This window comes from Portunus trituberculatus, chromosome 44 (genome assembly GCF_017591435.1).
Source record: "Portunus trituberculatus isolate SZX2019 chromosome 44, ASM1759143v1, whole genome shotgun sequence".
Lineage (NCBI taxonomy): Eukaryota > Metazoa > Arthropoda > Malacostraca > Decapoda > Portunidae > Portunus > Portunus trituberculatus.
In genome coordinates this window covers 13,281,727-13,309,364 of record NC_059298.1, presented here as the reverse complement: position 1 = coordinate 13,309,364, position 27,638 = coordinate 13,281,727, and the positions used below count along the sequence as shown (strand labels likewise).

Below are 27,638 nucleotides of genomic sequence, written 5' to 3'. Positions count from 1 at the left end.
TTGATAGATGGTGCAAAGTATTCCTCCAGCCTTTGTTGGGTTGAAATAGAGAGAGAGAGAGAGAGAGAGAGAGAGAGAGAGAGAGAGAGAGAGAGAGAGAGAGAGAGAGAGAGAGAGAGAGAGAGAGAGAGAGAGAGAGAGAGAGAGAGAGAGAGAGAGAGAGAGAGAGAGAGAGACTTGTGCAGTTTGCCTTTGTCAGATATATCTCATAACTTTGCCAACTAGGCTGCTATCATGTCTGGTGGTGTTGCCTTTGAGGACTGGCACCTTCCCTTTGCCACCTACACCCACACCCACACACACACAGACACACACACAGACACACATACACACACACACACACACACACACACACATATGTCTATCTTGCAAGAGAAAAATTCCCTCCAGCAAAGTAGTAATTCGCTAAGGCAGTGAAAGGTGATCTCAACAGAAGCTATTCTGGGAGCAATCTATATTTCAGACTGTCTTAGTCACGGCTGAGACAGGCAGTTTCTCTTCAAAGGTCGTGGACTTCCTTTGCAAGAGAGTGTGATTCAGTGAGTGTCTGCTGAAGGAGATTACTGGTGCTCCCTTACCCACTGCATGCTGTTCCTTCACAATATTAGTGATATAGTAGTGTTACAACTGTTGTTTGCAGCTCCAAGTATCTGTCATGTTCTATTCTTTATCTTTTCATCTCTTGTTTGTCAATTCCTCTCTTTGTCTGTCTGTCTACTTGTGTAGCTCCTTGCTTCTCCAGCTGTCTTAACTCCTTTCTATTAGTCTACTTCTCTGCCTCTATCTTTTTTCTTATGCTTCACTGCATCATTTGTCTCCCTATCTTTTTAAACTCATCCATAAGCAACAGTGACACTGACTAAACTAACCAACTTAACATAAACATCCCAACAAAAAATAGCAGCAAACCACAGGAAGACGAGACCTGCATCTCACACAAAAAGGTGATGAACACACTTTTTTGGGTTGGATGGTGTGGGTCAGGCAGGGACATCATGAAGGGCAACCATAATTAATAGCTGGACATAAAGGTCAAGTTGATAATTCAATAATCTCAGAAAAGATCACAAAAATCTAATGAAATCTGCCCCCCCCCCCCAAAGTTGCCTCCTTCACCAAGCAATGCAATTCACTTTTACCATCAACTTCTGTGCTTTGGGGTTTTCAATTTCTATCATTATCATCATCATTATTCTCATTTCTCTCAGCTTTAGAGAGATGTTAGATGAATCATTTTCATTATCTGGGAATTCATCAACATGTTTTATTTAATTTTACTCTTTTCCCCAGTGTGCTGTATTAGCATTTTCATTTCCTTTCAATATTTTGGTGCTTCATGAGTGTTTTATCATATTTCAGTCTTACATTAATATTCTGTTATCCTACATCATTCATAGTAGAATGTAATATATCATTAATTCTCTTAATTTAATTTTTATCAGCTAAAATGTTTTTTTATTACATTATTACTGCTGTGCTGTTTCATTATTCTGGAGTGTTGAAGAGACTTATACATTAAGGCGTTTTCAGTAGCGGCGCGGCTGAGGGCAAACGGAGTCAAACGGAGGCAAGTTTTCGCAAACGCGAGCAAACGCCTTTCCAAAGCGTTTGCTCTCGTTTGGGAAACGCTTTTTAGCCAATCAGCGTGGAGCAACCCCACCAACCTCATGGAATGAGATCAAGAGGGAGTTACATTTCGAATAAAACTGAATAGTTAGACGTATGTTAGGCCATAGAGGTGGGTACTGTAGATGTAGATTTACGTTTACATATTGTGCGGCATACTGGAGAGAACCGATATAAAAAATACGGCATGAAATAAATTAAGGAGCTGGTGGTAGCTGGTGACATGTCGCATCTATCCGTCCTTGTTGTGGGTGTTGTCCGATTCCATTCTTCTAGTCGTGAATTCGATACAATAATGGAGTTACCTTTCTATTATTAGGTGAAAAAATTATATTTTTGCAAATCCTTAAATCATAAAGTAATGAATTTTTTTTTTTTTTTTTTTACATTACAAGGGCACTGGCCAAGGGCAAACAAAGTGTTGGAAAAAAAAAAATCCCGCTGGTTGCCAGGCCCTGTTAAGAAGAAAGTAGAAAGAGAAAAAACAAAAAAAATCTAAAAGGAGGGTCCAGTTAACGTAAGAGGTGTCTTGACACTCCTCTTTTGAAAGAGTTTAAGTCATAGGCAGGTGGAAATACAGACACAGGTAGAGAGTTCCAGAGTTTACCAGTGTAGGGAATGAAGGAGTGAAGATACTGGTTAACTCTTGCATTAGGAAGATGGACAGAATAGGGATGAGAAGAAGTAGAGAGTCTTGTGCAGCGAGGCCGCAGGAGGGGGAAGGCATGCAGTTAGCAAGTTCAGAAGAGCAGACAGCATGAAAACAGCGGTAGAAGACAGATAAAGATGCAACATTGCGGCGGTGACTTAAAGAATCAAGACAGTCAGTTAGAGGAGAAGAGTTGATAAGACGAAAAGCTTTAGATTCCACCTTGTTTAGTAAAGCTGTGTGTGGATCCCCCAGACATGAGAGCCATACTCCATACACGGGCGGATAAGGCCCTTGTACAGAGCAAGCAGCTGGGAGGGAGAGAAAATGGACGAAGACGCCATAGGACACCTAACTTCTTGGAAGCTGATTTAGCAAGAGTAGAGATGTGAAATTTCCAGTTTAGATTTTTAGTGAAGGATAGACCGAGTGTGTTTAATGTAGAGGAGAGGGAAGTTGAGTGTTATTGAAGAAGAGAGGATAGTTGTCTGGAAGGTTATGTCGAGTAGATAGTTGTAGAAATTGAGTTTTTGAGGCATTGAACAAAACCAGGTTTTCTCTGCCCCAATCAGAAACAAGTGAAAGATCAGAAGTTAGGCGTCCTATAGCATCTCGCCTTGAGTCATTTAATTGTTGTTGGGTTGGGCGTCTGTTGAACGCTGTTGAATAATGCAGGGTGGTATCATCAGCATAGGAGTGGATAGGGCATTGAGTCAGATTTAGGAGATCATTGATGAATAATAGAAAGAGAGTGGGTGATAGGACAGAACCCTGTGGAACACCACTGTTGATAGTTTTAGGGAAGAACAGTGACCGTCTACTACAGCAGCAATAGAACGATCGGAAAGGAAACTGGAGATGAAGGTACAGAGAGAAGGATAGAATCCGAAAGTAAGAATGATGGTTAAAATAGATTATCTGCTAATTATTGACGTAATTCAACTATATAGGCGTCAGAAAACCGCAGCCATACATCTACAATGGAACACCTTCAAAACAAGCCCGCGTAGATCAAACCACTTCCAGGACTGAAGACCTGTTGTTTTGGATGAGTATTGCGCTGCTCGGCCCTCGGCATATACACATGATGAAACACTAGTGACCTATAATACTTCCCATCAAGGAATAAATCTCCAAACTCTTCCACTATGCTGCTGTGTTTACGTCTTGACCACAGCGCTAGCTCAGGCGACTGAAGTGTACGATAACTTCTCCCAGGGATTGAGATCACAGTGACACGGTCGTCTGGCACCACCGACGGTGTCCTCAGCACTGTCCTGTTCAGCGTGAAGTCAAACATGTTTGGCCTTGCGGTGACGCTACTGAAAACGCCTTTACTGTCTTTCCTTGGAGGCTCATGTATAATGCAATAGGAGTGAGTGAAGACAATTGGGATAGATGTGAATGTATGAATATTTCAGGGATGCACAGAAAATGTCAAGAAGAGGGAGTGGGTGATGTTGGGGACTGAGGGAGAGTACAAATATGATGAGAAATTATAAAATAAAAGATGAAGAAACAGGAGATATGACAAAATAATAAGCAATGCGAGGTGAATGGTGAAGAAGTGATGTGAAAAAAGTAATGACAAGATAGAACAGGTGTGGACAAATTACAGCCAGCAGGCTGCATGCATCCTGCCAAAAGAATTCATGCATCCCAACAAATGTTAAAAATTTGAAAAAGCAAGTTAATAAACAACACCAAATAGTACTGTGAGCATTTTATTTTCTTCCTGCAAGTGTGCACATGCATGAGAGGAAGGCTTTTTCTTTAGAAACCTTTAATATTATATGTTAAACATTAATGTTTTTGGGTTTATATAGTATATGGCTTTATAAGATTGTGATTTTTTTAATGTGGCCTTAGCAGTGAAAAATTTACCCATCCCTGAGATAGAAGGATGAGAATAAGAGAACAAACAAGACAGAGTGAGAGGAAATGAATGAGAAAAACATTGAACAAAAAAATACTACTCACAACACATACAATGAACAACTAACAAGACGAGAAAACTAAAAGACTGATAAAAAAAGATGAGGAAACGCGAAAATGGAAATTATACAATGGAAATGGATGGGAAATTATGGAAAACAGCATCAGGAATGAAGAAAATTGAGAGAGGATGGGAGGAAGAGACAGACAGCGATGGGAACAGACAAGGAATAATGGAAACAGTTTGGTGGTGATGGGATGACAGTCTGGGAATCACTGAAATATGTGAGTGATGCAACACACACACACACACACACACACACACACACACACACACACACACACACACACACACACACACACACACACAAGGAGTAATAGAGACAAGATGCAGGAATAAATAATACAGGAGGATGAAGTTTACGAGGAGGAGAAAACGGGCGTAAGGAAGAGTCGGGGTGTAAGTTAAACCGTAGGAGGAAACACCGTAGAGTTTGTAATTTAATTCGCACGCTTCCTCGCCATCATTATTAACTGATGCCTCTTGCTCCTCACGCTGGCATGCATTGTCCTGCGCGCTCGCGTGGACACACACACACACAAAAAAAAAAAAAAAAAAAAAAAAAAAAAAACGAGGACACAAAATGAAGGAATAACAATAAAATTGAATAGAAATTGTGTCCATCCAGATGACAAGACCAGGCAAGCAGGCAAAGAGAGAGAGAGAGAGAGAGAGAGAGAGAGAGAGAGAGAGAGAGAGAGAGAGAGAGAGAGAGAGAGAGAGAGAGAGAGAGAGAGAGAGAGAGAGAGAGAGAGAGAGAGAGAGAGAGTATAATTTCATGTTTTCTCTCAATATTACCACCATGTATCTTATCTTTTCCATTACGTTATCACTCTGCTAGATACACTAATCCTAACACTCTAATCCCGAGACTATGAGTAAAGCATTTAGTTCATTGCTTCGCTTCCACATTCTTTACTCTGCCAAGAAATCCACTGAAACATCCAAAACACGATCACGTTTACCATTGAAGTATGACACAAATTCAATAAAGAAATCTGACACTAGAGTATGAAATCTGTTCTTTCTTACACGCTCTTAGATTACTTAGAATTAAAAACATATATCCCATCACATAATTCTCAAATCGAAGGCAAAACAAAGGACTGTCATCAAACAAGCTGCACACACACTAAAATAGAAAAAAAAACCCCTCCTCATCCAGTAGTTCATGTGCGAGATTCCTTTGTGTCTCTCGAGAAATCATAAAAGTCTCCTAAATGACTCCGACGGTCGTGGTTTTGTGGGGGAATAACAATTAACTGTGGTGATAAAAAGGAAAGTCAGGTGTGTATGAGGGGACGTCAGCCAGGCATTCCATCCTTTGATTAATGAACGACACTTTCAGTTTATATACTTTCCTGGAAACGTGAGGGAGGGAGAATCAATATACGCGGAGACGAGAAGCTGGAGAAAATCTAGAGTGAAGCATTCTTTCTTAAGTTTTCTTCTTTGTTTCTCTCTGTCTTTGTCTGTCTGTCTGTCTGTCTGTCTGTCTGTCTGTCTGTCTGTCTGTCTCTCTCTCTCTCTCTCTGTCTTTCTCATAAGGTAAATAAATAGAGGCAGGGTGATGTAGCAGAATAAACAATGTAATGAGTAAATGACAGCTTTCGTCACGTTTTCTTTTCTGTCTCTAATATGTACAAAAAATGAGTTAGTGAATATGATGCAGCAAAAGACAAAGAACATGCTGACTAACTTACTTTTTACTAGATATGACAAACTAATGAGCATAATGCAACCAAAAAGAAAAAGAAAAAAAAAAAAACGAATATGCTGATTAAATTTTTTTTATAAACATTTTGTGTCTATCACAAAAGAAAACAAAAAACACAAATCATTGATACACCGTAAGACAAAGAGAGCCTTTCCTCTCTTGCACTTCTAAAAGAAGTGAAAAAGACGTAGTTTTAGAATAACTTGCCATTTTGCCCCCATGACAAACACTGCGTTGTCTGATGTTGAAAATGTTGGACAATAGAGGAGTCAGTGATACCTTTGCCGTGACACGTGTGAGGTTAATGACCCGAGCTGGTCAAGGAAAGCCGGGCGTATCAATATGGAGAGAGAGAGAGAGAGAGAGAGAGAGAGAGAGAGAGAGAGAGAGAGAGAGAGAGAGAGAGAGAGAGAGAGAGAGAGAGAGAGAGAGAGAGAGAGAGAGAGAGAGAGAGAGAGAGAGAGAGAGAGAGAGAGAGAGAGAGAGAGAGAGAGAGAGAGAGAGAGAGAGAGAGAGAGAGAGAGAGAGAAAGGGGGATTAAACACTCTCCTAAGACGTCTTAACACTTAGCAAAGCTCTCACGTAATCTTTCTTCTCAAGACACAGAAGGAAAGAAAGAAGCCAAGTTCTCTTTTTATCTTTCACTCAAACAAACACACACAGACAGACAGACAGACAGACAGACAGACAGACAGACAGACAGACAGACAGACAGACAGACAGACAGACACACACACACACACACACACACACACACACACACACACACACACACACACACACACACACTAAAGCACGGAGAGGTGTACTTATAAGCTCAGAAAGGCCAGCACTGGGAACCTAAGGGATTACACGTACATGGATAGTAATAAGATCGTCTTGTTAATGCTACTTATTGAGAAGAGACAGTATTGCGTTGGCACCTTTATCTGCTACGAGATTGGAAATGATACGTAATTACCTTATTTTAAAAATTTCAGTTTTGAATTATTATCTTGTTTTGACAATCCAACGTACTCCCACTTTGGGTTGAATGTACTCTATAAAAAAAGTGAAGAGATCTGCTTTCCTTTTTTTCTTTTTGATTTAGGGAGTCAGTTTTTTGGTAAATAACTGTCTTGATTTTATTATTACTGTAGCGTCTCTCATTGTTGAATAAACATACACATCAAATACAGATAAACGGCTTGTTTCTGTTCGTTTTCCTTTTTGTTTTCTTTTGGGTGAAATAATTAGTTGTTTGAGTACCTTACTACTGATCTAGAACACTTTTATTTCGAGTCGAGGATTGAATTGTACTTTTAAAGACAAAAATTTCTTAGAGGCTTTGAATTTCCATTTCCAAGCCAAGTTAGTAAAACAGAATCGGTTTGGAAGCTCAGAAGCTTCATTAATTCGAAACAAAGGGGATCGGCTTGTTGAAGGTTAAGGCGCGGAGCCCGTATTCTGGATGTTCTAGAGGAGGACGGGCGAGCAAAAGTTAGGAGTACATTTAACGAGTTAGTCAAGCTGGTGAACGTCCTGCGTAGTTGGATGGCTCGTAACTGCGTTCGGAAAGTTATAGACCAAGTTAGCGACGTTGAGGACCAGGCTAGCGAACAACGGAAAGAGGAAGTGGAACGTGCCCCAACAAAGACAGAGATACGCCTGTGATACGTGAACGTGCCCCAACAAAAAACGCAGACACGCCTGTGGTACGTGAGCGTGTTCTAATAAAGACCCAGACACGCCTCAGGCACCCGTGGGTCAAGCTGCGCGACATCACAAGTGAGCTGTAAGGGGCGGGCGGCGCAGCAGTAGGAGTGGTGCCGAGGGATTGAGGTCACAACCCGCCTGCTGCAGTTCCTGTGTCTAGGCCGTTATGCTGCATCCTCCATCAATGTTATTACTACTCTTACCCATGCCATGTTGATGGTGGTAAGATTGTTGCTATTGTCGCTGTTGATGGTCAAGAGTAAAGGTGGCGGAGATGAGTAATTTATAGCGGTCTATAATGCTTATCATATGAGTACACTTGTGGGTCATGAGAGCGGAAAGGCAGTGATGCTTTAGAGGGGAGAGAGCAAGGACGTTCGTGTTAGTGAGTGCAAGGTGAGTGATGATGACGGCGGTGCAGGGTGATGGTAGTGGTGTGGTGGAAACAGTGTGCTTGGTTGTAGAGGTGGGGCCCCTGGAGACAAAGGGTGTTGGAAAGGTGAAGGAGGGAGCAGAGTTCTTGGCAGTGGTAGCGGTAGGAGAAGACAATGGTGATGATGGGATGCGGTGTGAAGGGGCAGCTCTCACTCGTGACAAGATGGTGGTGGAGGTGCCTGGGAAGGGATATATAGTCTGCACTTCCCAGAGGGGTGAGTCACGCTCCCTTCACTGACTCATCCTGTTGATGCCACAAACTCGTATCATTCTCAATTTTCGTACATTTATGACTATGTTGAGATAATTATAGTTCGATTTCTATTTATTTATTAGTATTTTTATTTATTGCTATTAATATTTATATGATTAGTCAATTAACGCACGAAATGTTTTTATAGCCGAATTCGAGCGAATTATAAGGTACAATTTTTCTACAAAAATTCGGTCTAAAAACTAAAGGAAGAAGGGGATTTATCGCATAATTCTTCCCAAATTACGAACAAACTTTGCGTAGATAATAGACAAATACATTTTCTAGTTTTCTTATGTTCTTTCAGTGTTTTGATCTCTCTCTCTCTCTCCCTATTGTATCGCGCCATCTTACTTTATAGGGAGCGTGGCATATAATCCGGAGCTCACTAGTAGTTAAATGGCAAGTTTATGTCGGTATATTTCCTGCTGGTGTATACAAGTCCAAGTGATGGAAGGTTCCCAGCATCATTTCGTATTTACTGTCATGTACAACGCAGCAATCTTCCCATCCTGTCTTTATTATTTATTATCTTCTTTTCCTCTATCTTTCTTTCTCTCTTCATTCTACCATGATTTAATTTTTCATTTATCAGTTTGTGGTTTTCGTTATAGTTTTTTTGTTATTTTCTTTAGTAATATCGTTCTTTCTTGTTTTCTACTTCCTACTCTTACTCGTATTGATCTTATCCAAATGTTCAGCTATTTTTCTCTCTTCCTTTTTATTCTCTTTCCGTTCTTTCTTCTTTTGTTCATTATTTTCTACTTCTTTTATTCGTTTTCTAATATCTATGTCGATTCTCGTCTTCAATCTCTGCTCTTGCGCTTCTTCACTTCACCTTCATATTTTTCACTTTCATAACGATCCAGGACGTCAGATATTCTCTTCAGCTCCTGCTTCAATTTCTCTCCTAGACTTTTCATAATTTTTTTTTTCATTTCTTCCAATTTCTAGTTGCTTCACGTCTTTGTATGTTCTCTTCTCTTCCTCCTCCTCCTCCTCCTTTTAATATTCTGAAGTTTTCGACGAATTCTCGCAATCTTGTTTCCCACTTCACGTTTTCTTCATCTATTCTTCATCTATCTTCATAATAATTTGCTCCTTCTCTTCTTTGATTCCTCCCCTTGCGTCGTCTCATTTCCTACACATATTTTTCATTTTCATACCGATTCTCGTTTTCATTTATCATCCCCCTCATCTCCTCTTCCTCTCCTTCATATCATCTTTTTCATTCGTTCTCCTTTACTCAGCGTCCTCCTCAGCATCGCTTCACCTCCGCCACTTGAAGCCAGCGTCAGGTAACCCAGGGAGGTCAAGGCTCAGATTCGCTATCTCGTGGGTCTCCTCGTTAGGCTATTAACCCCAAGACTCCCATCTCTCTCTCTCTCTCTCTCTCTCTCTCTCTCTCTCTCTCTCTCTCTCTCTCTCTCTCTCTCTCTCTCCACTTCTACTTCCACCTTCACTACTCTACTCTCAAAATTTCTAGTAATAGCTGTGTGGGTTTTTAAGGGTGTTTCTACAGTTCCAGTGACAAAATAATGAGATTCTTACACTATGAAAAGAAGAAGCAGTCTTGAGAAGTCAGCTCAACATCTTTATAGCTCTTAAAAATAGTCATGGTAAGAGAACAAAGCGATTCTCTCTCTCTCTCTCTCTCTCTCTCTCTCTCTCTCTCTCTCTCTCTCTCTCTCTCTCTCTCTCTCGTTCGTCCTCTTCCTCTTCATTCTCTTTTATTTTCCTTTAATTTTGGTCCTTTCAATGCCTCTCTATTTTTCATTTGGCTCTGCTTATATTTTTCAGCTTTTTCTTATCTTCCTTCTATTCACAACGCAATCTTTCGACCGCACTTTTTTTAATTTCTATCCATCCCACACACTCTAATACTTCCATTTTTATATCACCTCTTTTCCTGTACTAAATCTCTCTCTCTCTCTCTCTCTCTCACCAGTTCTGATTTTCAAGCAATGCCAAGAACCTCGTTTTCTCCAAGACTTCCCAGCCCAACCTGAGCTCCACCAGAGCGTGTCACTGACCTTGTACTCCCCTCCTCTCTCTCTCTCTCTCTCTCTCTCTCTCTCTCTCTCTCTCTCTCTCTCTCTCTCTCTTCATATTCTCTGTAGAAGTAAAAAAAAAAGACTGTCATCCGTTTCTGTTTGCTTTCCTAAGTATTCTCTCTCTCTCTCTCTCTCTCTCTCTCTCTCTCTCCCCTTTAATCCTTCACACACACACACACACACACACACACACACACACACACACACACACACACACACACACACACACACACCTAGGCAGAGGCTGAGGAGTGGTTGGCGTTCACTCTCCTCCACTCCGCACATTCCACTTAAAGCACGTAACATTATAATTAAAACCACCGAGGCTGCGGAACGTGGCTGTAACTTCAGGTCACTTCAAAGGATTCAAGAGGCGTTCGTCCTTCCCACCAACCCGATCACCACCACCACCACCACCGTCACCACCACCTCCGTCACCACCACCACCTCAGGCTAATGTCAATGACTCCTTCACCCAGCCTCGGTTATTCACCCTTTCGTTCAATTTACAACATTCAGGTAATCTTTCCTTCCCTTTCTTCCCTTCCCTCTTTTGCTTCCGTCCCAGTGTAGCTTTCAGAAATCCATACCTCTCTCTCTCTCTCTCTCTCTCTCTCTCTGTGTGTGTGTGTGTGTGTGTTTAAAATAATTTCTCTCAAAACTTCAGTACTTTTCATAATACTGTCTAGTTCATCCTATTTTCTTCCTTTTCTGCATTCCTTCTCTGCTACTTTCCATTATTTCTCTCTCTCTCTCTCTCTCTCTCCATTATACTTTTCCCAGCACCGCCCCTTCAGGCAGGAAACTCAGCCGGAATGACCAGCCACCCGTGAAAAGACGCCTTCACTTTTTCCTTCTTCCTCCTCCACCAGTAAGTAAAAGAGGTCATTACCTTTAACCACAGCGAAATAGAGAAAGACCGAGAGAGAAAAAAAATAGTAAACCCGGGTAGCGGAATGTATACCACATTTTATACGCGAGTCTTAAAGAAAGAAAAAAAAAAAAGATTCCACGTAAAATAATGTTATATGACGAAGGATTGCGATGCTGAAGTATTTTAATGTAAATCGTGTTTTTACCTACTCTCTCTCTCTCTCTCTCTTACATATTTATGAGGAGGATAAGGCCAACAGGCAACGTCCTAAAATTTGCCCACGAAGTTAAAACGAAATATCTTTTTAAAATTGTATCATATCAAGACTGTTTCTGCCTCTACTACTACTACTACTACTACTACTACTACTACAAACACAACTACCATCATGCCTGCTACTACGACAACAACATCTACTACTACTACTACTGTCACCACCACCACCACTACCACTACTACTACCACCACCACTACTACTATCACAACCGCTTCTGCCGGTACATATTTGCTCTGCAGCCTCGCAAATATCCGTGTGTTTGAGAAAGGCTGGGACGGGCGAGGGAGGAACAGAAAAGCCTGCTGTCAGTGAGGGGGCGGCGGCGGGAGAGGGGAAAGAGCGTGCATCAATCCACAGCGCCAAAATTCATATCCCTCGGGCTGCTTCTGCGTGAGTCAAGGTTGTGCTGGTGTGTTTTGTGAGATAGATGGGGTAGATACATGGAAGAATAGAGAGATAAATAAATGAATAGATAGATGGATAGACATACAGATAGTACGTATATAGATGGATAGATAAATTGACATATAAATACATAGATAGACAGACTGATAGAAAATTAAATAAATAGATAAATAGATAAATAAATACGTAGTGAAGTAGGAAGATAGGTTGAGTGATTGACTGATTCACTGATAGATCGATAGACAGACATAAAGATCATCAGATAGACATACAGACAAAAAAAAAAAACATACAGCGAGATATATACATAGATTAGAAAAAAAACAGGATCGTGAAAAAAAAATTAATAACTAAAATAGCTCATCAATAATATTTACGATTAAACACACACACACACAGAGAGAGAGAGAGAGAGAGAGAGAGAGAGAGAGAGAGAGAGAGAGAGAGAGAGAGAGAGAGAGAGAGAGAGAGAGAGAGAGAGAGAGAGAGAGAGAGAGAGAGAGAGAGAGAGAGAGAGAGAATGTGTAAAAATTTTGGAAATGTGAAAAATTCTGAGTATTTGAACAAATAAAAGAAATTACATGAAGAAAGTTTGTAATAAAAAGAAACCAATAAATTACATTCTTTGATTATCTAAGTTACATATATTTCTTTGTGTGTGTGTGTGTGTGTGTGTGTGTGTGTGTGTGTGTGTGTGTGTGTGTGTGTGTATTATAGCTCTATATAGTTACTCATTCTCTTTTTTATTATCTTCACTTAAAAAGGAGACGCTACGTAGGGATTCGGTTACCAAAAAGAAAAAAAAATCTATAAAAGAAGGAAAAAAACAAAACAAAGACTCAACAGTAAAAAGATGGCGTAGAAGCAGAACGGCGGATCTTTTTAGTGGTGCGTTTTGCGTCGATCATATATTTTCCAGTGATTACGGCTGTTTTTCGTCACTAATTAGAGAGACTGCGTGGGTTTTCCTTCATTAAAAAAACCTACGCAGAGAGAGAGAGAGAGAGAGAGAGAGAGAGAGAGAGAGAGAGAGAGAGAGAGAGAGAGAGAGAGAGAGAGAGAGAGCGTATTATCCCAGTGACTGAATCCTCCCGTTACCTTCTATTTACTCCACGTTTCTATTACTCGTCATTACCTCACTACTTGTACTTTTTTTTCACACTCTTCCTTCTCCAGTCAAGGCTTTTGGTGACGCTGCGAGTCTTTCCTTACTCTGAGTTAGCAATAGTGGAAATAAGTGGAGCAATTCCTTATTATTTCAACCCATGGCACGAAATGACTTCAAAAGGGGAATGTAATTTATTTTTTCTTTTAATCTAATCATTTTAACCGACCACTTATTTCGACGGTTTGCCGCAGCGACGCAGTACATGAGGAGGAGGAGGAGGAGGAGGAGGAGGAGGAGGAGGAAAGGGTTAGAGTGTTATGCTCCTTCTCCGTCTCCCTCCTTTCCTCTCCCACCAAGACGCTTGTGGGCTTGTTAATTTCAGGTTCCCGGTGAAGCCAAAAGACTGAGACAGGAACTTTTTGTTGGATGAAGGGCTCCGTGGGCTGTTTCCTAGGATTCCCTTTGATGTCTTACCTTCAGGCGACTCAAGACGACCGCCAATATTATTACTACTAAATTACTTCTCTATCCACGCACGTACTTACGACTGCCTTTGTGGGTGGTGGTGGTGATAGTGGTTGGGGGTGGTGGTGTGTCTGTAATGCTTATGTCACCGCAGGGTTTTGCTTTGATAATGGTAATGTTAATAACGAGAGAGAGAGAGAGAGAGAGAGAGAGAGAGAGAGAGAGAGAGAGAGAGAGAGAGAGAGAGAGAGAGAGAGAGAGAGAGAGAGAGAGAGAGGTACTGTATAAACAGCTTTATAATGAAATGTTCAATTATAAATAAATTTACATAAAGATAACACTGTTCACTTCCTGGAAAGTTAAAGATAGTTTTCAGTAATCCAGTTCAAGCTTGTGAGGGTTAAAAACGTATATACACTTGCCCCGAGTAGTAAGGTCATAGCGCAGTGAATTTCATGTCTATAAATAGGACACAGATTAAGGTATGAATAAATGAGCTGCTTTATAGGAAGTCTCCCTGTTTTTAGACGTTTTGTTCTCTAAATAGGACTACTTTAAAAGGCCACAAAGATGACTAGTGACTCTCGTGGGTGTAATTCCTAATGGAGCAATAATTTTTGTCTGACTATCAGTAGAATCACGAAAACACGCATGGAAAAGCCCTCATTGGTTCCACGGCGCGTTAGAACCAAAGGCAAGGGACACAGATGTTTGGAACCTTACAAATACTGACGGCAACAGGACATGAAATAGAAAGAGGTAATTTCTCAACACGCTTCTTTAGTCGGAACGTTTATTGAATATGACACGGCAAACAACAGAATATGATAGTTGCTGCATACCATTCTTTTGTCTCAGTGTTTGTAGAATACGACATCACTATGAGACCAAAAAGAAGAGATATAATAAAAAGAAGTCGTTGTTGGGTACCACTCACGTGTCTCACAGTTTGCATAATATCATCGCTACTAAGATCAAGAACAACAGGTCGTACACTATAGAGATAATTTTTTAGCCTGAAAGTGTGCTGGATGTGACACCGCTATACTTTAGACAAACTGTACTTAATAAATTCAACAGACAAGGACACCAGGTCTACTCACTATTTAGCCGAATCGTTGAGTTGGTACTCGTTGGAGCGGCCGAAACACTCCTTCACGCCCGTGTCGGCCCAGAGGCGCTTCATGGCAGACAGTAGCTCCTCTGAGAAGGGCTCTGTGTCCTCCATACGGGAGATCACGTCGAACACCATTTTTGCGTCAGGCTGAGGAAGAAAATTGAATCAACGTTAGAGAGGGAGAAATATAATGCTGGATGCATGATGATGATGATGAAAATGAAGATGATGGTAATAAATAACAATAACAATAATAACAAAAACAACACAACCACCACAGCAACAATGACGACAATGACGACGGCAACAAACAAAAAGGAGGAGGAGGAGGAGGAGGAGGAGGAAGAAGAAAGAAGAAAAAACGGGCGATGATGACGACTACGATAAAAAAAGAAAATAGAAGACCATGTTTTGCGTCAAACTGTGAGGGTAAAATGGAGTCTCGAGGTAGAGAAGAGGCGGAAATGATGAGCGTAAGTTTTGGAAAGGGACAGAAGAGGGAAAAGAGGAAACCCTATGGACGTCTTTGTGGGAAAAAAAAGAAAGAAAACAAGAAAATAATTGGAATCTCGAGTGTAACTTTGAGGAAGAGAAAAGACGCAACAACTTGAGAGAGAGAGAGAGAGAGAGAGAGAGAGAGAGAGAGAGAGAGAGAGAGAGAGAGAGAGAGAGAGAGAGAGAGAGAGAGAGAGAGAGAGAGAGAGAGAGAGAGAGAGAGAGAGAAAGTTGAACGTATGTAACTTAAAAAAAAAGAAATGTGAAGATACTGCATGTTTCGGGAAAAGAGAAAAAGAAAAAAGTTGTCTGTAAGTTTTAGAGAAAGTAAGGAGAAAGGGACAATTTGGGAGCAAGCTTTGGAAAGACGAGAACGAGAAATGCTGAGTGTACGGAAGCAAAGAGAGAGAGAGAGAGAGAGAGAGAGAGAGAGAGAGAGAGAGAGAGAGAGAGAGAGAGAGAGAGAGAGAGAGAGAGAGAGAGAGAGAGAGAGAGAGAGAGAGAGAGAGAGAGAGAGAGAGAGAGAGAGAGAGAGCTATAATAAAAATGAAAATGTTGTTGAAGTTACGTAGAAAGGAAAGAAAAGAACGTGCAAGTTACTGAAAGGAGAAGAATACAAGTTGCTGAGAAGAGAAACCAGGAGAATTGTTGAGTGTAATTCATGGAAAGAGAAACGACGTGGTGTGGAAATAAAATATGAGTTCTGGAAGGAAAATTGACTTACTAACTAACTGACTGAGTGACTGACTGACTAACTAACTGACAGGCTTGACTGATGTAAACAATGTTATCGCACGGCACAATCACTTAGATAACATGTCGCTGGTAAATTTAATAGAATCTCCGTTAAGTAAAAGCAGTCGAATAGAATGCTGTGAGAATATAAAGAGGAGGGAGAAAATGGATCTGTAGTATAATAATGGGAATGATGACTCAGCAACTAAAACAAAAAAGAATGAAGCCTTAATTGAAGTTAAAGAAATCCTAATAATCTAAAATGAAATAAGAGATAATAGAAGAGAAAATAATCTGCGTGTTGACGAAACATGAGAGAGAGAGAGAGAGAGAGAGAGAGAGAGAGAGAGAGAGAGAGAGAGAGAGAGAGAGAGAGAGAGAGAGAGAGAGAGAGAGAGAGAGAGAGAGAGAGAGAGAGAGAGAGAGAGAGAGAGAGAGAGAGAGACTTCGCTTATAGTTAAGAAAAAAAAAACACTAATTCTATAACTGGGAAAATAAACGAGATGTATTACAGAAGGGGGTCGATATTAAACAAAAGACAGTTAATGATACGTACAAAAAGTGAAAATCGAGACCCAACACGGTGCAAGGAAGTTATTACGTGAGGCTGGGAGAGGAAACACTTGGTCGGAATACATGACGTCTGGTTAGCAAAGCCTTGAGGAGGTCTCTTTGTCGGGGGAGTGGAGGGGAGGCAAGATGAAGGAAAGGAAGATGAAGGGAAGGAAGGGAAAGAGAGGACATCAAACACATTAGCACCAGATTACGTATTTTGAAAGGCGGTAGTATTAGTTTGCGTTAGGTTTATGTGTTATGGGGATAAATTAGCACTTGATTATGTATTAGGAAAGGGAAATGAACATATAACAAATCAGAGCAAGTGTATGTATTAAAATGGCATCAGTGTTAGCATTCGTATTAGTTTATGCATTATGGGGGCAAACTAATACCATTCTGTGCATTAGAGATAGAAGATGAAGAACACAACGTAAACCTGCACTTATGTATTATCTAAAGGTTTCCAAGTAGACCTCACAGTAAGTAAACGTGGCAACAATGTTATGCAATCAGCACTAAAAATATCTAGCCGTGTAGCGGAACTGAGACCACCATCACAACCAACTGTTTATCCTTCCCAACGGGCTAAAGGCTGCCTGAGGAAACGCGGCGACGGTAAGGTAAACTATTCACACGCCAGATGTCACACACTCCACTCGATGCAATTCTGAGCAAGCTTAGACTCATTAAGACTATTTCCAAAAGCCACAGAGATGATTGGTCGGATATTGAGCGATGTTAGTCTCACTAATGTTGTGACAACCTTACAAAACTATTACCAAGAGTCAGGAAAACACACTTAAGAACTCCAATAATCTCCACTAAAACAAGGAAGATTTTCAAAGGCTAAAGAGATGATCGCTTGTTTTCTCACAGATGTTTTTCTTGTGGATGACGTAAATCGCTAGTCAAACTATAAAGAGAAAAATAAAAAAGGAAAAAAAAAACGCAATCAAAATTCTAATACTTCCACTAAACTGAAGAATATTTCCATAAAGAACAAAGGCGATCAATTATGAGATTTTTCATGGGTGTCTTCCTCATACATAATAAATCCTTACTAAACTATCTGAAAAAAAAAACGATAAATAAAATTCCCACAACTTCCACTACAGTAAGTAATATTTTCAAAGACAGCATAGAAATGACTGATAGAATTTTCATGCACATTTTACTCTCGCTGATAATGGAAATTCCTCTTCAAGTTATCACCAAAACTATGAAAACACACCTTCTAGAAACTGGGCCCAACACATCCATTAAGAAAAACAACAATTCCAAAGGCAACAGAAAGGATAGGTCGAGTCTTCAGTTTTTTTAAATTTTCTTTTTTACAATGATAAAGAAAATTCTCGTCAAATTACCAATAAAGTCACGAGCTCACAAATGAAAAAAGAAAATAAAAATGAAAACCAAACAACTTCCATCAGAGAGAGAGAGAGAGAGAGAGAGAGAGAGAGAGAGAGAGAGAGAGAGAGAGAGAGAGAGAGAGAGAGAGAGAGAGAGAGAGAGAGAGAGAGAGAGAGAGAGAGAGAGAGAGAGAAATTAAAGTACTGAACAACAATGAACACTACTACCTCACCCTCCTAGACAACGAAAACACGAAGACGAAAAAAAAAAAAAAATAGGAACGGAGAAAAAAAAAAAAAAAAAAAAAAAGAGTAGGGAAAGAAACACAATTATTGCAATTTCCTGTCCAGTTTTCGTGACGAGGGGAGCCAAAAACGCAGCGTCCTCGAACCATTTATTTCCGATCCCTGACGTTAGATTTTGGAGGGACTTTCACGGGCTGACGAGAGCATTTCGGACCAATTTTCCGGCCACGACCCTGCCGCTGTTGGTCCATTTAGCGCGGGTGTTCTCAAAGGCTCAGGCTGACTAATAGGTCTTCCCGGCCGTGTTAATTGGGTCTCTGTTGAATTTCCGACCCGAAACTGTTCTAATTTTTCTCTTCTTTGCTTCTCTCCCACCTCCTCTCTCTCTCTCTCTGTGTGTGTGTGTGTGTGTGTGTGTGTGTGTGTGTGTGTGTGTGTGTGTGTGTGTGTGTGTGTGTGCGCGCGCGTATGCATATGCACGTGCCAGAAATTGTTATAACATTCTTGGAAGAGAGAGAGAGAGAGAGAGAGAGAGAGAGAGAGAGAGAGAGAGAGAGAGAGAGAGAGAGAGAGAGAGAGAGAGAGAGAGAGAGAGAGAGAGAGAGAGAGAGAGAGAGAGAGAGAGAGAGAGAGAGAGAGAGAGAGAGAGAGAGAGAGAGAGAGAGAGAGAGAGAGAGAGAGAGAGAGAGAGAGAGAGAGAGAGAGAGAGAGAGAGAGAGAGAGAGAGAGAGAGAGAGAGAGAGAGAGAACGCACTGTACATAAACAAAAAAAACATTTCCTTACCACAACGAACGAACCAGATAACAAACAAATTAAGCCACCCAGACCAACACCAACCCCATAAAACACACCTTAAGAGCAACACCTTTAATCTGAACCCTCTCCTGCAACCCCGTCCCCCCTTCAAACCCCACCACCACCACTCCCACCACCACCACCACTACCCCCATTCATCGGAAATCAATGAGGTAAGCACACGTAGCAACCCCAACGTGAAATCCACATAATGGGAACACCTGCCTGGCGGAGTCACCCTATTGGTCACCTGCCCCTCTGACGTCACGACCCGGCTACAGGTGTGTGTGTGTGTGTGTGTGTGTGTGTGTGTGTGTGTGTGTGTGTGTGTGTGTGTGTGTGTGTGTGTGTGTGTGTGTGACGGAGGTGTATAAATAGAGAATGAGGGTAAAAGTTTATATATTTTCTTTTAATTTGAACCCTCTCTCTCTCTCTCTCTATATATATATATATATATATATATATATATATATATATATGTGTGTGTGTGTGTGTGTGTGTGTGTGTGTGTGTGTGTTACAAGAGGTGTATAAATAGAGGAAGGAAGTAAAGATTCATTATATTTTGCTCTCTCTCTCTCTCTCTCTCTCTCTCTCTCTCTCTCTCTCTCTCAAAGGAGCCAATATCAAGGGCCAAGACAAACACCTGTAATAAACAAAGGCGGGCATCCACCCATCCACTCTCTCTCCCTCCTCCTCTCTCTCTCTCTCTCTCTCTCTCTCTCTCTCTCTCTCTCTCTCTCTCTCTCCTCTCTCTCCGTTCAAGTTGCCACGACCCTCAACCTCACCTGATAGAAAGCCACAACTATCCCTTTGTGTTCCTCTTTTTACTCCTCTTCTTTTCTCCTCCTCCTCCTCCTCCTCCTCCTCCTCCTCCTCCTCCTCCTCCTCCTCCTGCTCCTTCTTCGTATCTTCTCTCTGCCTCGTGACTCCCAATATACCTCCACCTCGACCTTGCTAAACAAACACTCACACACACACACACACACACACACACACACACACACACACACACACACACACACTCACTCTCTCTCTCTCTCTCTCTCTAGCATCAAAGAATTCCTGTAGCGAGTTTCATTTACAATTCTAAAAACGACAATTCTTTTATTTCTATTCCGGTATTTAATTTCCCTACAGATTCCTTTCTCTTCTTCGGCACTAGACCATTTCCATCCAACGTTCATGCTATTTTATTTTTCATTATTTCTTTTTTTTTTCTTAATTTCATCCGACGTGGTTTTGTTTGATTATTTTCCCGCCTCCTCTACGATCAAAGCTTTCAACTCATTACGAAGAACAATAATAGTGGAGGGAACAGCATTATTTGTCATTGGGTGAGGCTGAAGTAAAAGTTGACGCCTTAAAATGAAGAAGAAAATAAGGATATGATAGATTATAATACGCATAGAGAAACGAATAATGTAGTAGATATATATTTACACTGGGTTTATTTATGATTACTATTTAGCATTACTATATTTGTATGCATGGCCACCAATAAATATCTCAAAATGTTTCTAAAAGTTTCAAATGCTTTAGAGTCTCGGCGTACATAGATTCAAATTCAACATGTTTCTAGTTTCTACCTTTTTTTTCTTCTCTCTATATATACTTCTCTTTTCTGATATACATATTTGGTCTTTTTTGTATCAAGAAGTGCAGGCGATAAGCGATCTTAGGGTTCATAGAAGACACTATTGATGTAACTTTTTCCCCCCTCTACAGGTGTTTACGCGTCCCTCCCTGAACACCTGCAGTGGTAATTAGCACACCTGCGTCGTTTCCTTTTCTATCTTCCTCTCCCATTAATATTTCGTATGTAGAAACGCTCTCTCTCTCTCTCTCTCTCTCTCTCTCTCTCTCTCTCTCTCTCTCTCTCTCTCTCTCTCTCTCTCTAGGCACAAAATAAACTCAAAGAAAACGTGTAGTATTTCCACGATAAAAATACTGCGTCCTTCATTTTATTCATTTATTCTTTTTGATGCGCAGGGTTATATTTCATTTCGTGGAGAAGGAGGTAGACATGAATGTTAATGATCAAATAAATATAAAGTTAAAAAGGAGGAGGAGGAGGAGGAGGAGGAGGAGGAGGAGGAGGAGGAGGAGGAGGAGGAGGAGGAGGAGGAGGAGGAGGAGGAGGAGGAGGAGGAGGAGGAGGAAGAAGAGGAAGAGGAAGAGGAAGAGGAAGAGGAAGAGGAAGAGGTCATAAGTCTCTAAGGAAAGTAGATATATAGACATACATAGGTAGATTAATAGATCGATAAACAGGGAAATAGATGGAACGATAGGTAGAATAATAGGACATAGGGAAAAAAACAGATAGATAGATAGATAGATAGACAGATAGATAGATAGATAGATAGACCACTAACTAACCAACATAAAAAATAATCAGGTACTGTAAATTGCACGTTCTTATATTTTCAAGTTTTAACAAGAGATCAAGTTTCAATTCTCCCTACCTTAGAAATCAACAAATGTAGCCACTCTGCGTCACACACACACACACACACACACACACACACACACACACACACACACACACACACACACACACACACACACACACACACACACACACACACACAAATAAGCACCATTACGTCATTCTTTAACCTTCCCGAGAACTGACGTAAAAGACAGCGAAAAGTCGAGCCACACGCCAATATGAAGGTAAGGAATATGCAGCCAAGCACTGTCCATTATGTCTGCATCAATATCACCAATACTTGAGTCACCATTACCACCACCACTGCCACCACCATCGCACACCAAAGCTACTAATGCAAAAAAAAACTATACTGTGTTTCCCAGTGGTAGTGGTGGTGGTGGTAGTAGTAGTAGTAGTAGTAGTAGTAAAAACATCGACTCACGACACGCACAGACACACACATACACCCACACCTAGACCCATACCCACACACACACACACACACACACACACACACTTACACTTCCCACCATGACTCTTTTCACGACAAAATGGCAATAACATAAATTTTTCCTGTGCTAAACTACACCCACACGCAATTACAGACATGGATATTTGGCAGTGACTATTGACAAACTCACTAAGGATGATGATGATGATGATGATGATGGCGAGGAGGAGAAGAAGGAGGAGGAAGGGGAAACGCAGGTCTTTTTCCTCATCCTTTACTAGTTACAAGGACAAGCTGAAGTACCAGTGTTCATACTTATTTCATGGTCCTCGACTCTCTCATTACTTACTGCTTGATTTACTGCGTCGGTGTCAGATTTTTGCCTGCTCTTTTTTCATGCTTGCTTTGAAAGGAGAGGGAGAGAGAGAGAGAGAGAGAGAGAGAGAGAGAGAGAGAGAGAGAGAGAGAGAGAGAGAGAGAGAGAGAGAGAGAGAGAGAGAGAGAGAGAGAGAGAGAGAGAGAGAGAGAGAGAGAGAGAGAGAGAGAGAGAGAGAGAGAGAGAGAGAGAGAGAGAGAGAGAGAGAGAGAGAGAGAGAGAGAGTGTTAGCTGTTATTACTATCACTATTACAATTAACTACTACTACTACTACTACTACTACTAGCCTTTCACTGCCGTATCCCTCATCCTAGCCGCTCCAGCAGGTAAATATTTACTCTCCTCATCCTATAAGCGGCTCTGTGACTCACCTGGGAAGGGAGAAGGTGTCGCGGCCTCACCATCATCACCATCACTGTCATCATAACCACTATCCCTATCACCATCATTCATTCTCACAACTACGAGTGTATAATCCATGTTACGTAAGGGATTCATTTTCACACCATCATCATCATCATCATCACTATCATCATAACTATCGCTGCCATTATAAACACTACATCTATCACTATCTACTATGGGTGTTGCTTTGTTATATATCACACACTATGCCAGTCACCATCACTATCATGTTATCCTCACTATCACCTCCACCACTATTGGTAACGTTATGAAACCCGTCATCTGTCACCATCACTACTATGTTAACCTCACTATCACCACTGCCATTAGTTATGAAACCCGTCACCGTTACAATCATTACAATCAACATTCGTCACAACCAGCACCACCACCTACATGCCTTTCCAACTCATTACCTTCACTGATAATCGTTACCTGAGTCGGAAGTCCCCTAGTGTTACCTCTGCTTCACTTCAGACTACTGCTCCGTGTGACTTTGTGGTTGCGGTGCGCTGGCTCATAAATCAGCCAAATCAATCAATCTATCTATTCTTTCATCTATCAATCTAAGTATCTATCTATTTGTCTATTAATCACCAAACTAAACAATGTAGCTTTGACACAATTTTTCCTTTTAATATATGGAAGGTCCCGTGAGTAAATGAATAAATATAACACACCATAGTAAAAATAATAGAATAAATAAGAACACACGATCAAACAGAACAAAAGATCAAAGCTGGACTATATAGAATAAATAAATAAATGGCTGTACAGTTATACACAATCGAATGGAACATGAAAGATCAAAACGTGGACAACACAGTGCAATATATACTCATAAATATGTTTTTCTATTTCATTGTTTATCTTTTTTTTTTTTTTTTTTAAGATACGAAGCGAGAGGCATGTTATTCTACCTTTTTTTTTATTTATTTATCAGCTATGCTCGAAAAAAAATCATTGTATCTTTTTAACGAAGCAGGGAGAGAGAGAGAGAGAGAGAGAGAGAGAGAGAGAGAGAGAGAGAGAGAGAGAGAGAGAGAGAGAGAGAGAGAGAGAGAGAGAGAGAGAGAGAGAGAGAGAGAGAGAGAGAGAGAGAGAGAGAGAGAGAGAGAGAGAGAATATAGAAAGTTAATCAGATCTCCTCTAGTCTACAAAACTATTCAAGAGACACAATCCGAAAAAAAAAATATATAGAACCAAAAAAAATTACACGTGGTTATGAGAAAAATGGAATCCAGTCCTAAAAACAACAATAACGAACAAATAAACGACAATAATCATGAAAAAAAAACTAAACTGCTACACTGAACAGGAGAAAAAAAGAAAAAGAAAAAGAAAGAGGTTAGACAAGTTGTTTGATGAATTTTGTAAGCATGAGGCGAGAAGGAACGTATTGGAACCTGAACTTGGCTATTATGTGTCCTGATAGGTGTGTGTGTGTGTGTGTGTGTGTGTGTGTGTGTGTGTGTGTGTGTGTGTGTGTGTGTGTGTGTGTGTGTGTGTGTGTGTGTGTGTGTGTGTGTGTGTGTGTGTGTTGAGGGAGGTGGGGGCTGCACTCTGGGGTGGACAGGCGTGACAGCCGATATTTGGGAATCATTAATACAATTCCTATTCAAGTGTCGCGGCCCAGGAGTTGTTTTTTGATGTCCTCGTCTCTAGTTCGATACACGTGGTCCTTCCATCCTTTCCTTGGACTCTTGCATTCACGTTCGCTGGCCGAAGAATAATGATGAATGAAAAAAAAAAAATATTTAAACAAAAAACAGGATTCTTCCAAAAAAGATATTAAAAAATGAAAATAAATTGCAGACTTTTCTTTCATTTGTATATATAGAAAAACTGTCTTAAAAAAAAAAACGAGAAAAAAAACTCGCTTCCGTGTATGATATTAACAAAAAAAAAAAAAAAAAAAAGTAAGAGAAAAAGAGCGGATTTCATCTTTGACATTGAAATTCAAAGAGATGTAAAGGAAAATTACATATCAAAATAGAAATGTTTGTATTTTCAGCATTATGCAGAAAAGGGTGAAAAAGAGTTCAGAAAAGAGAAAAACCAGATTTAAACTTTGACATGAAAACGAAATGCAGAGAGAAAGAGAGAGAGAGAGAGAGAGAGAGAGAGAGAGAGAGAGAGAGAGAGAGAGAGAGAGAGAGAGAGAGAGAGAGAGAGAGAGAGAGAGAGAGAGAGAGAGAGAGAGAGAGAGAGAGAGAGAGAGAGAGACAAAAAACATCTTTGACATCAAAATGCAAAATGTAAAAAACAAAAATGAAAGGAAAATGAAAAAAAAAAAAAAATACACAGGTAAACAAAAAATGAATAAGAAATTAAACAAAATAAGCAAAAAATGAAAAAAAAATTACATTCCCGACGTTCTAGTTAGGAAAACAAAAATACCAACTGATCTCCGACTCCCCAAAAAACTTTATACTCCAGCGCAGATCACAAGACTCACATTTCTCACAATTCTGCCGCTTCATCTTAAATCTTAAATCACTTGTTACTATTTCCAGCAACATCATCATCCTGACATTTACCACCACCACCACCACCACCACCATTAATACATAACACCATAATCACTGTTTCAATACTTCACCATGACTTCCACAACTGTAAATGTCATCACCATCACTGTCATCTCATTTCATTACCCCAAACAAAATTATAATCACCACCACCACCACCATCACCACCACCAATAACAACAACAACAACAACAACACAAAAAAAAACCACATCACACACACCAAAATCAGTCACAATAATAAACAAAATCACCACAACGATCACCACTATCAATACGCCATGGCTGAGCTCCCTACCACCACCACCACCACCACCACCCGGTCACTATGGAGATCTCAGCGTTACCATGGCAACAGGTAATTAAAACGCTTGCCACTGATACCTTTGGGCTCAGATTTTGTGGCCCACGCGGTGATAGAGCGAGGTGTGTGTGTGTGTGTGTGTGTGTGTGTGTGTGTGTGTGTGTGTGTGTGTGTGTGTGTGTGTGTGTGTGTGTGTGTGTGTGTGTGTGTGTGTGTGTGTGTTGGTTGGGAAAGCAGCTCTGGGTTTAGGTGGATACGAACCAGGTGCTTGTTGGGGAGAGGTGTGTGTTATGAGCAGGTGTGTTTTAGGACAGGTGTGTATTGGGGGAAGATGAGCAGGTGTGTTAGATAAATGTATGTTTGTATTGGGAGTATGTATTTGTTAGGAAAGGCAAGTAAGTAAGTAAATAAGTGTGTGCGTGTTAAGAGAAGAATGAGAAAGGTGAGTTGACAGATATATTAACTTAAAGAAAGAAGACTCAATCAAATAAAAAAATCAACAAAGAAAAAAGAAATTAACATGTATATTATCTTTACTAAGACATCTTTTTTATGCATTTTATCAAGTTAATCAATAATAATCTATCTACCTATCTATCTATCTATCTATCTCTTTTGGAAATGCAAATAAAAAAGTAGGTAAATTGTTGTGTGTGTGTGTGTGTGTGTGTGTGTGTGTGTGTGTGTGTGTGTGTGTGTGTGTGTGTGTGTGTGTGTGTGTGTGTGTGTGTGTGTGTGTGTGTGTGTGTGTGTGTGTGTGTGTGTGTGTGTGTGTGTGTGTGTGTGTGGGAGTGAGTAGGATATCAGGTATTCAGAGTGGGTGTCGCGTCAGAGGCGTGGGCGCAGTGGTCAGTGAGGAGGAGAAAAGGCCAACGCAGATATACATGTATTGCCTCAGTGATGGATTCGGAATAAGATCAGAGATGCTATATATAGTGTTATTACATGCAAAGTGCAGGGAGAGGGAGACAGCGATGGAAAGAGTGAGGGGAAGACCAAGAGAGAGAGGAAGAATATATGCGGTTGTCAATGAAAAAGGCCTCAAAAATAGAAAGAAAGCTAACGAAATAAAGAAACAAGGAAAAAATTGTAAGGAAAGGGGAAGTAAAAGAATCTTGAGAAGGAGCAGGAGTAAGAGGAAAACCCAAAGAAACAAGATCAGGAAAACAAAACAAAAAACAAAATAAAAAGAGGAGGAGGAGGAGGAGGAGGAGGAGGAGGAGGAGGAGGAGGAGGAGTTGTAGAATAAGTAAGACATTTAAGTTTCGCTCTAAAATGAAAATAGGAACACTTAATTTATTCATGATCCTTGCTTGATAAAAATAATGATGCTGCAGAAATTGAAGTTTAAAAATAGACAGGTCTGCTTGCTAGTGTTGTTGTTGTTGTTGTTCATATTATCATCATCACTATTATTATCACTACTACTACTACTACTACTACCACTCCTATCATAACGAGGAAAAGGACAAAAAAAAACTACGAAAAAAGGAAAGAGGAACAAAAACAACTATAAGAAAGAATAAAAAAAAGTAAAAAAACAAAAACAATATCAAGAACAAAACTGGGTTACGAAGACGGAAAAACAGTGAGGAAGAAAAGAGAAAGAGAAAAAAGACGAAGAAAGGACGAAGAGGATGGAGAACACATAAATTACAGGCAGCAGTGGTGAACAAGAGGTAAGAGGTAAGGGGGAGAGGTGGGGAAGGAGTAAGGGGAAGTAAGGGGAGAGGGTACCAGTGTTCCCATTAACTAGAATTTTTCTCATCTGAAACGAGACGAAGCTGAGAGAGAGAGAGAGAGAGAGAGAGAGAGAGAGAGAGAGAGAGAGAGAGAGAGAGAGAGAGAGAGAGAGAGAGAGAGAGAGAGAGAGAGAGAGAGAGAGAGAGTGTAAAAAGGCTTCCTGATGAATGTGTGTGGTGTGGTATTGGGAAAGCCTGACACTCTTCTCTCTCTCTCTCTCTCTCTCTCTCTCTTCCATCTGTCTATCTAATCTTTACTCTGGCTCGTAAAAAGAAATGAAAATGAAAATAATAACAATAATAATAATAATAATAATAATAATAATAATAATAATAATAATAATAATAATAACAGCAATAATAACAAAATTAAAATGTACATTCGAATCACTTATTTTTCTCTCTTCATTCCTTCTTTTCCTTCATCCTTAATTCATCTTTTTTTCTACACTTTCCTCTCCTATCTGTTCCAATCAGCATCCTATTTCCCTTTCCCCTTTCTTTCCCATCCTTTTCTCAATTCCTCATTTTTCTATTCCCTTTCTT

At 40.4% G+C, this 27,638-nt stretch overlaps 1 protein-coding gene across 4 annotated transcripts in view; it reads right to left on the bottom strand.

Moving 5' to 3' along the window:
- Nucleotides 1-27,638, bottom strand: part of LOC123518832 (guanine nucleotide-binding protein G(o) subunit alpha) — a 221,543-nt gene that overhangs the window by 35,366 nt on the left and 158,539 nt on the right. For all 4 annotated transcript variants that reach the window (XM_045279868.1, XM_045279870.1, XM_045279869.1 and 1 more), the window contains one exon: nt 14,658-14,818. In XM_045279868.1, coding sequence (XP_045135803.1) covers nt 14,658-14,818 — 161 coding nt within the window. The remainder of the gene's footprint in view (nt 1-14,657; nt 14,819-27,638) is intronic.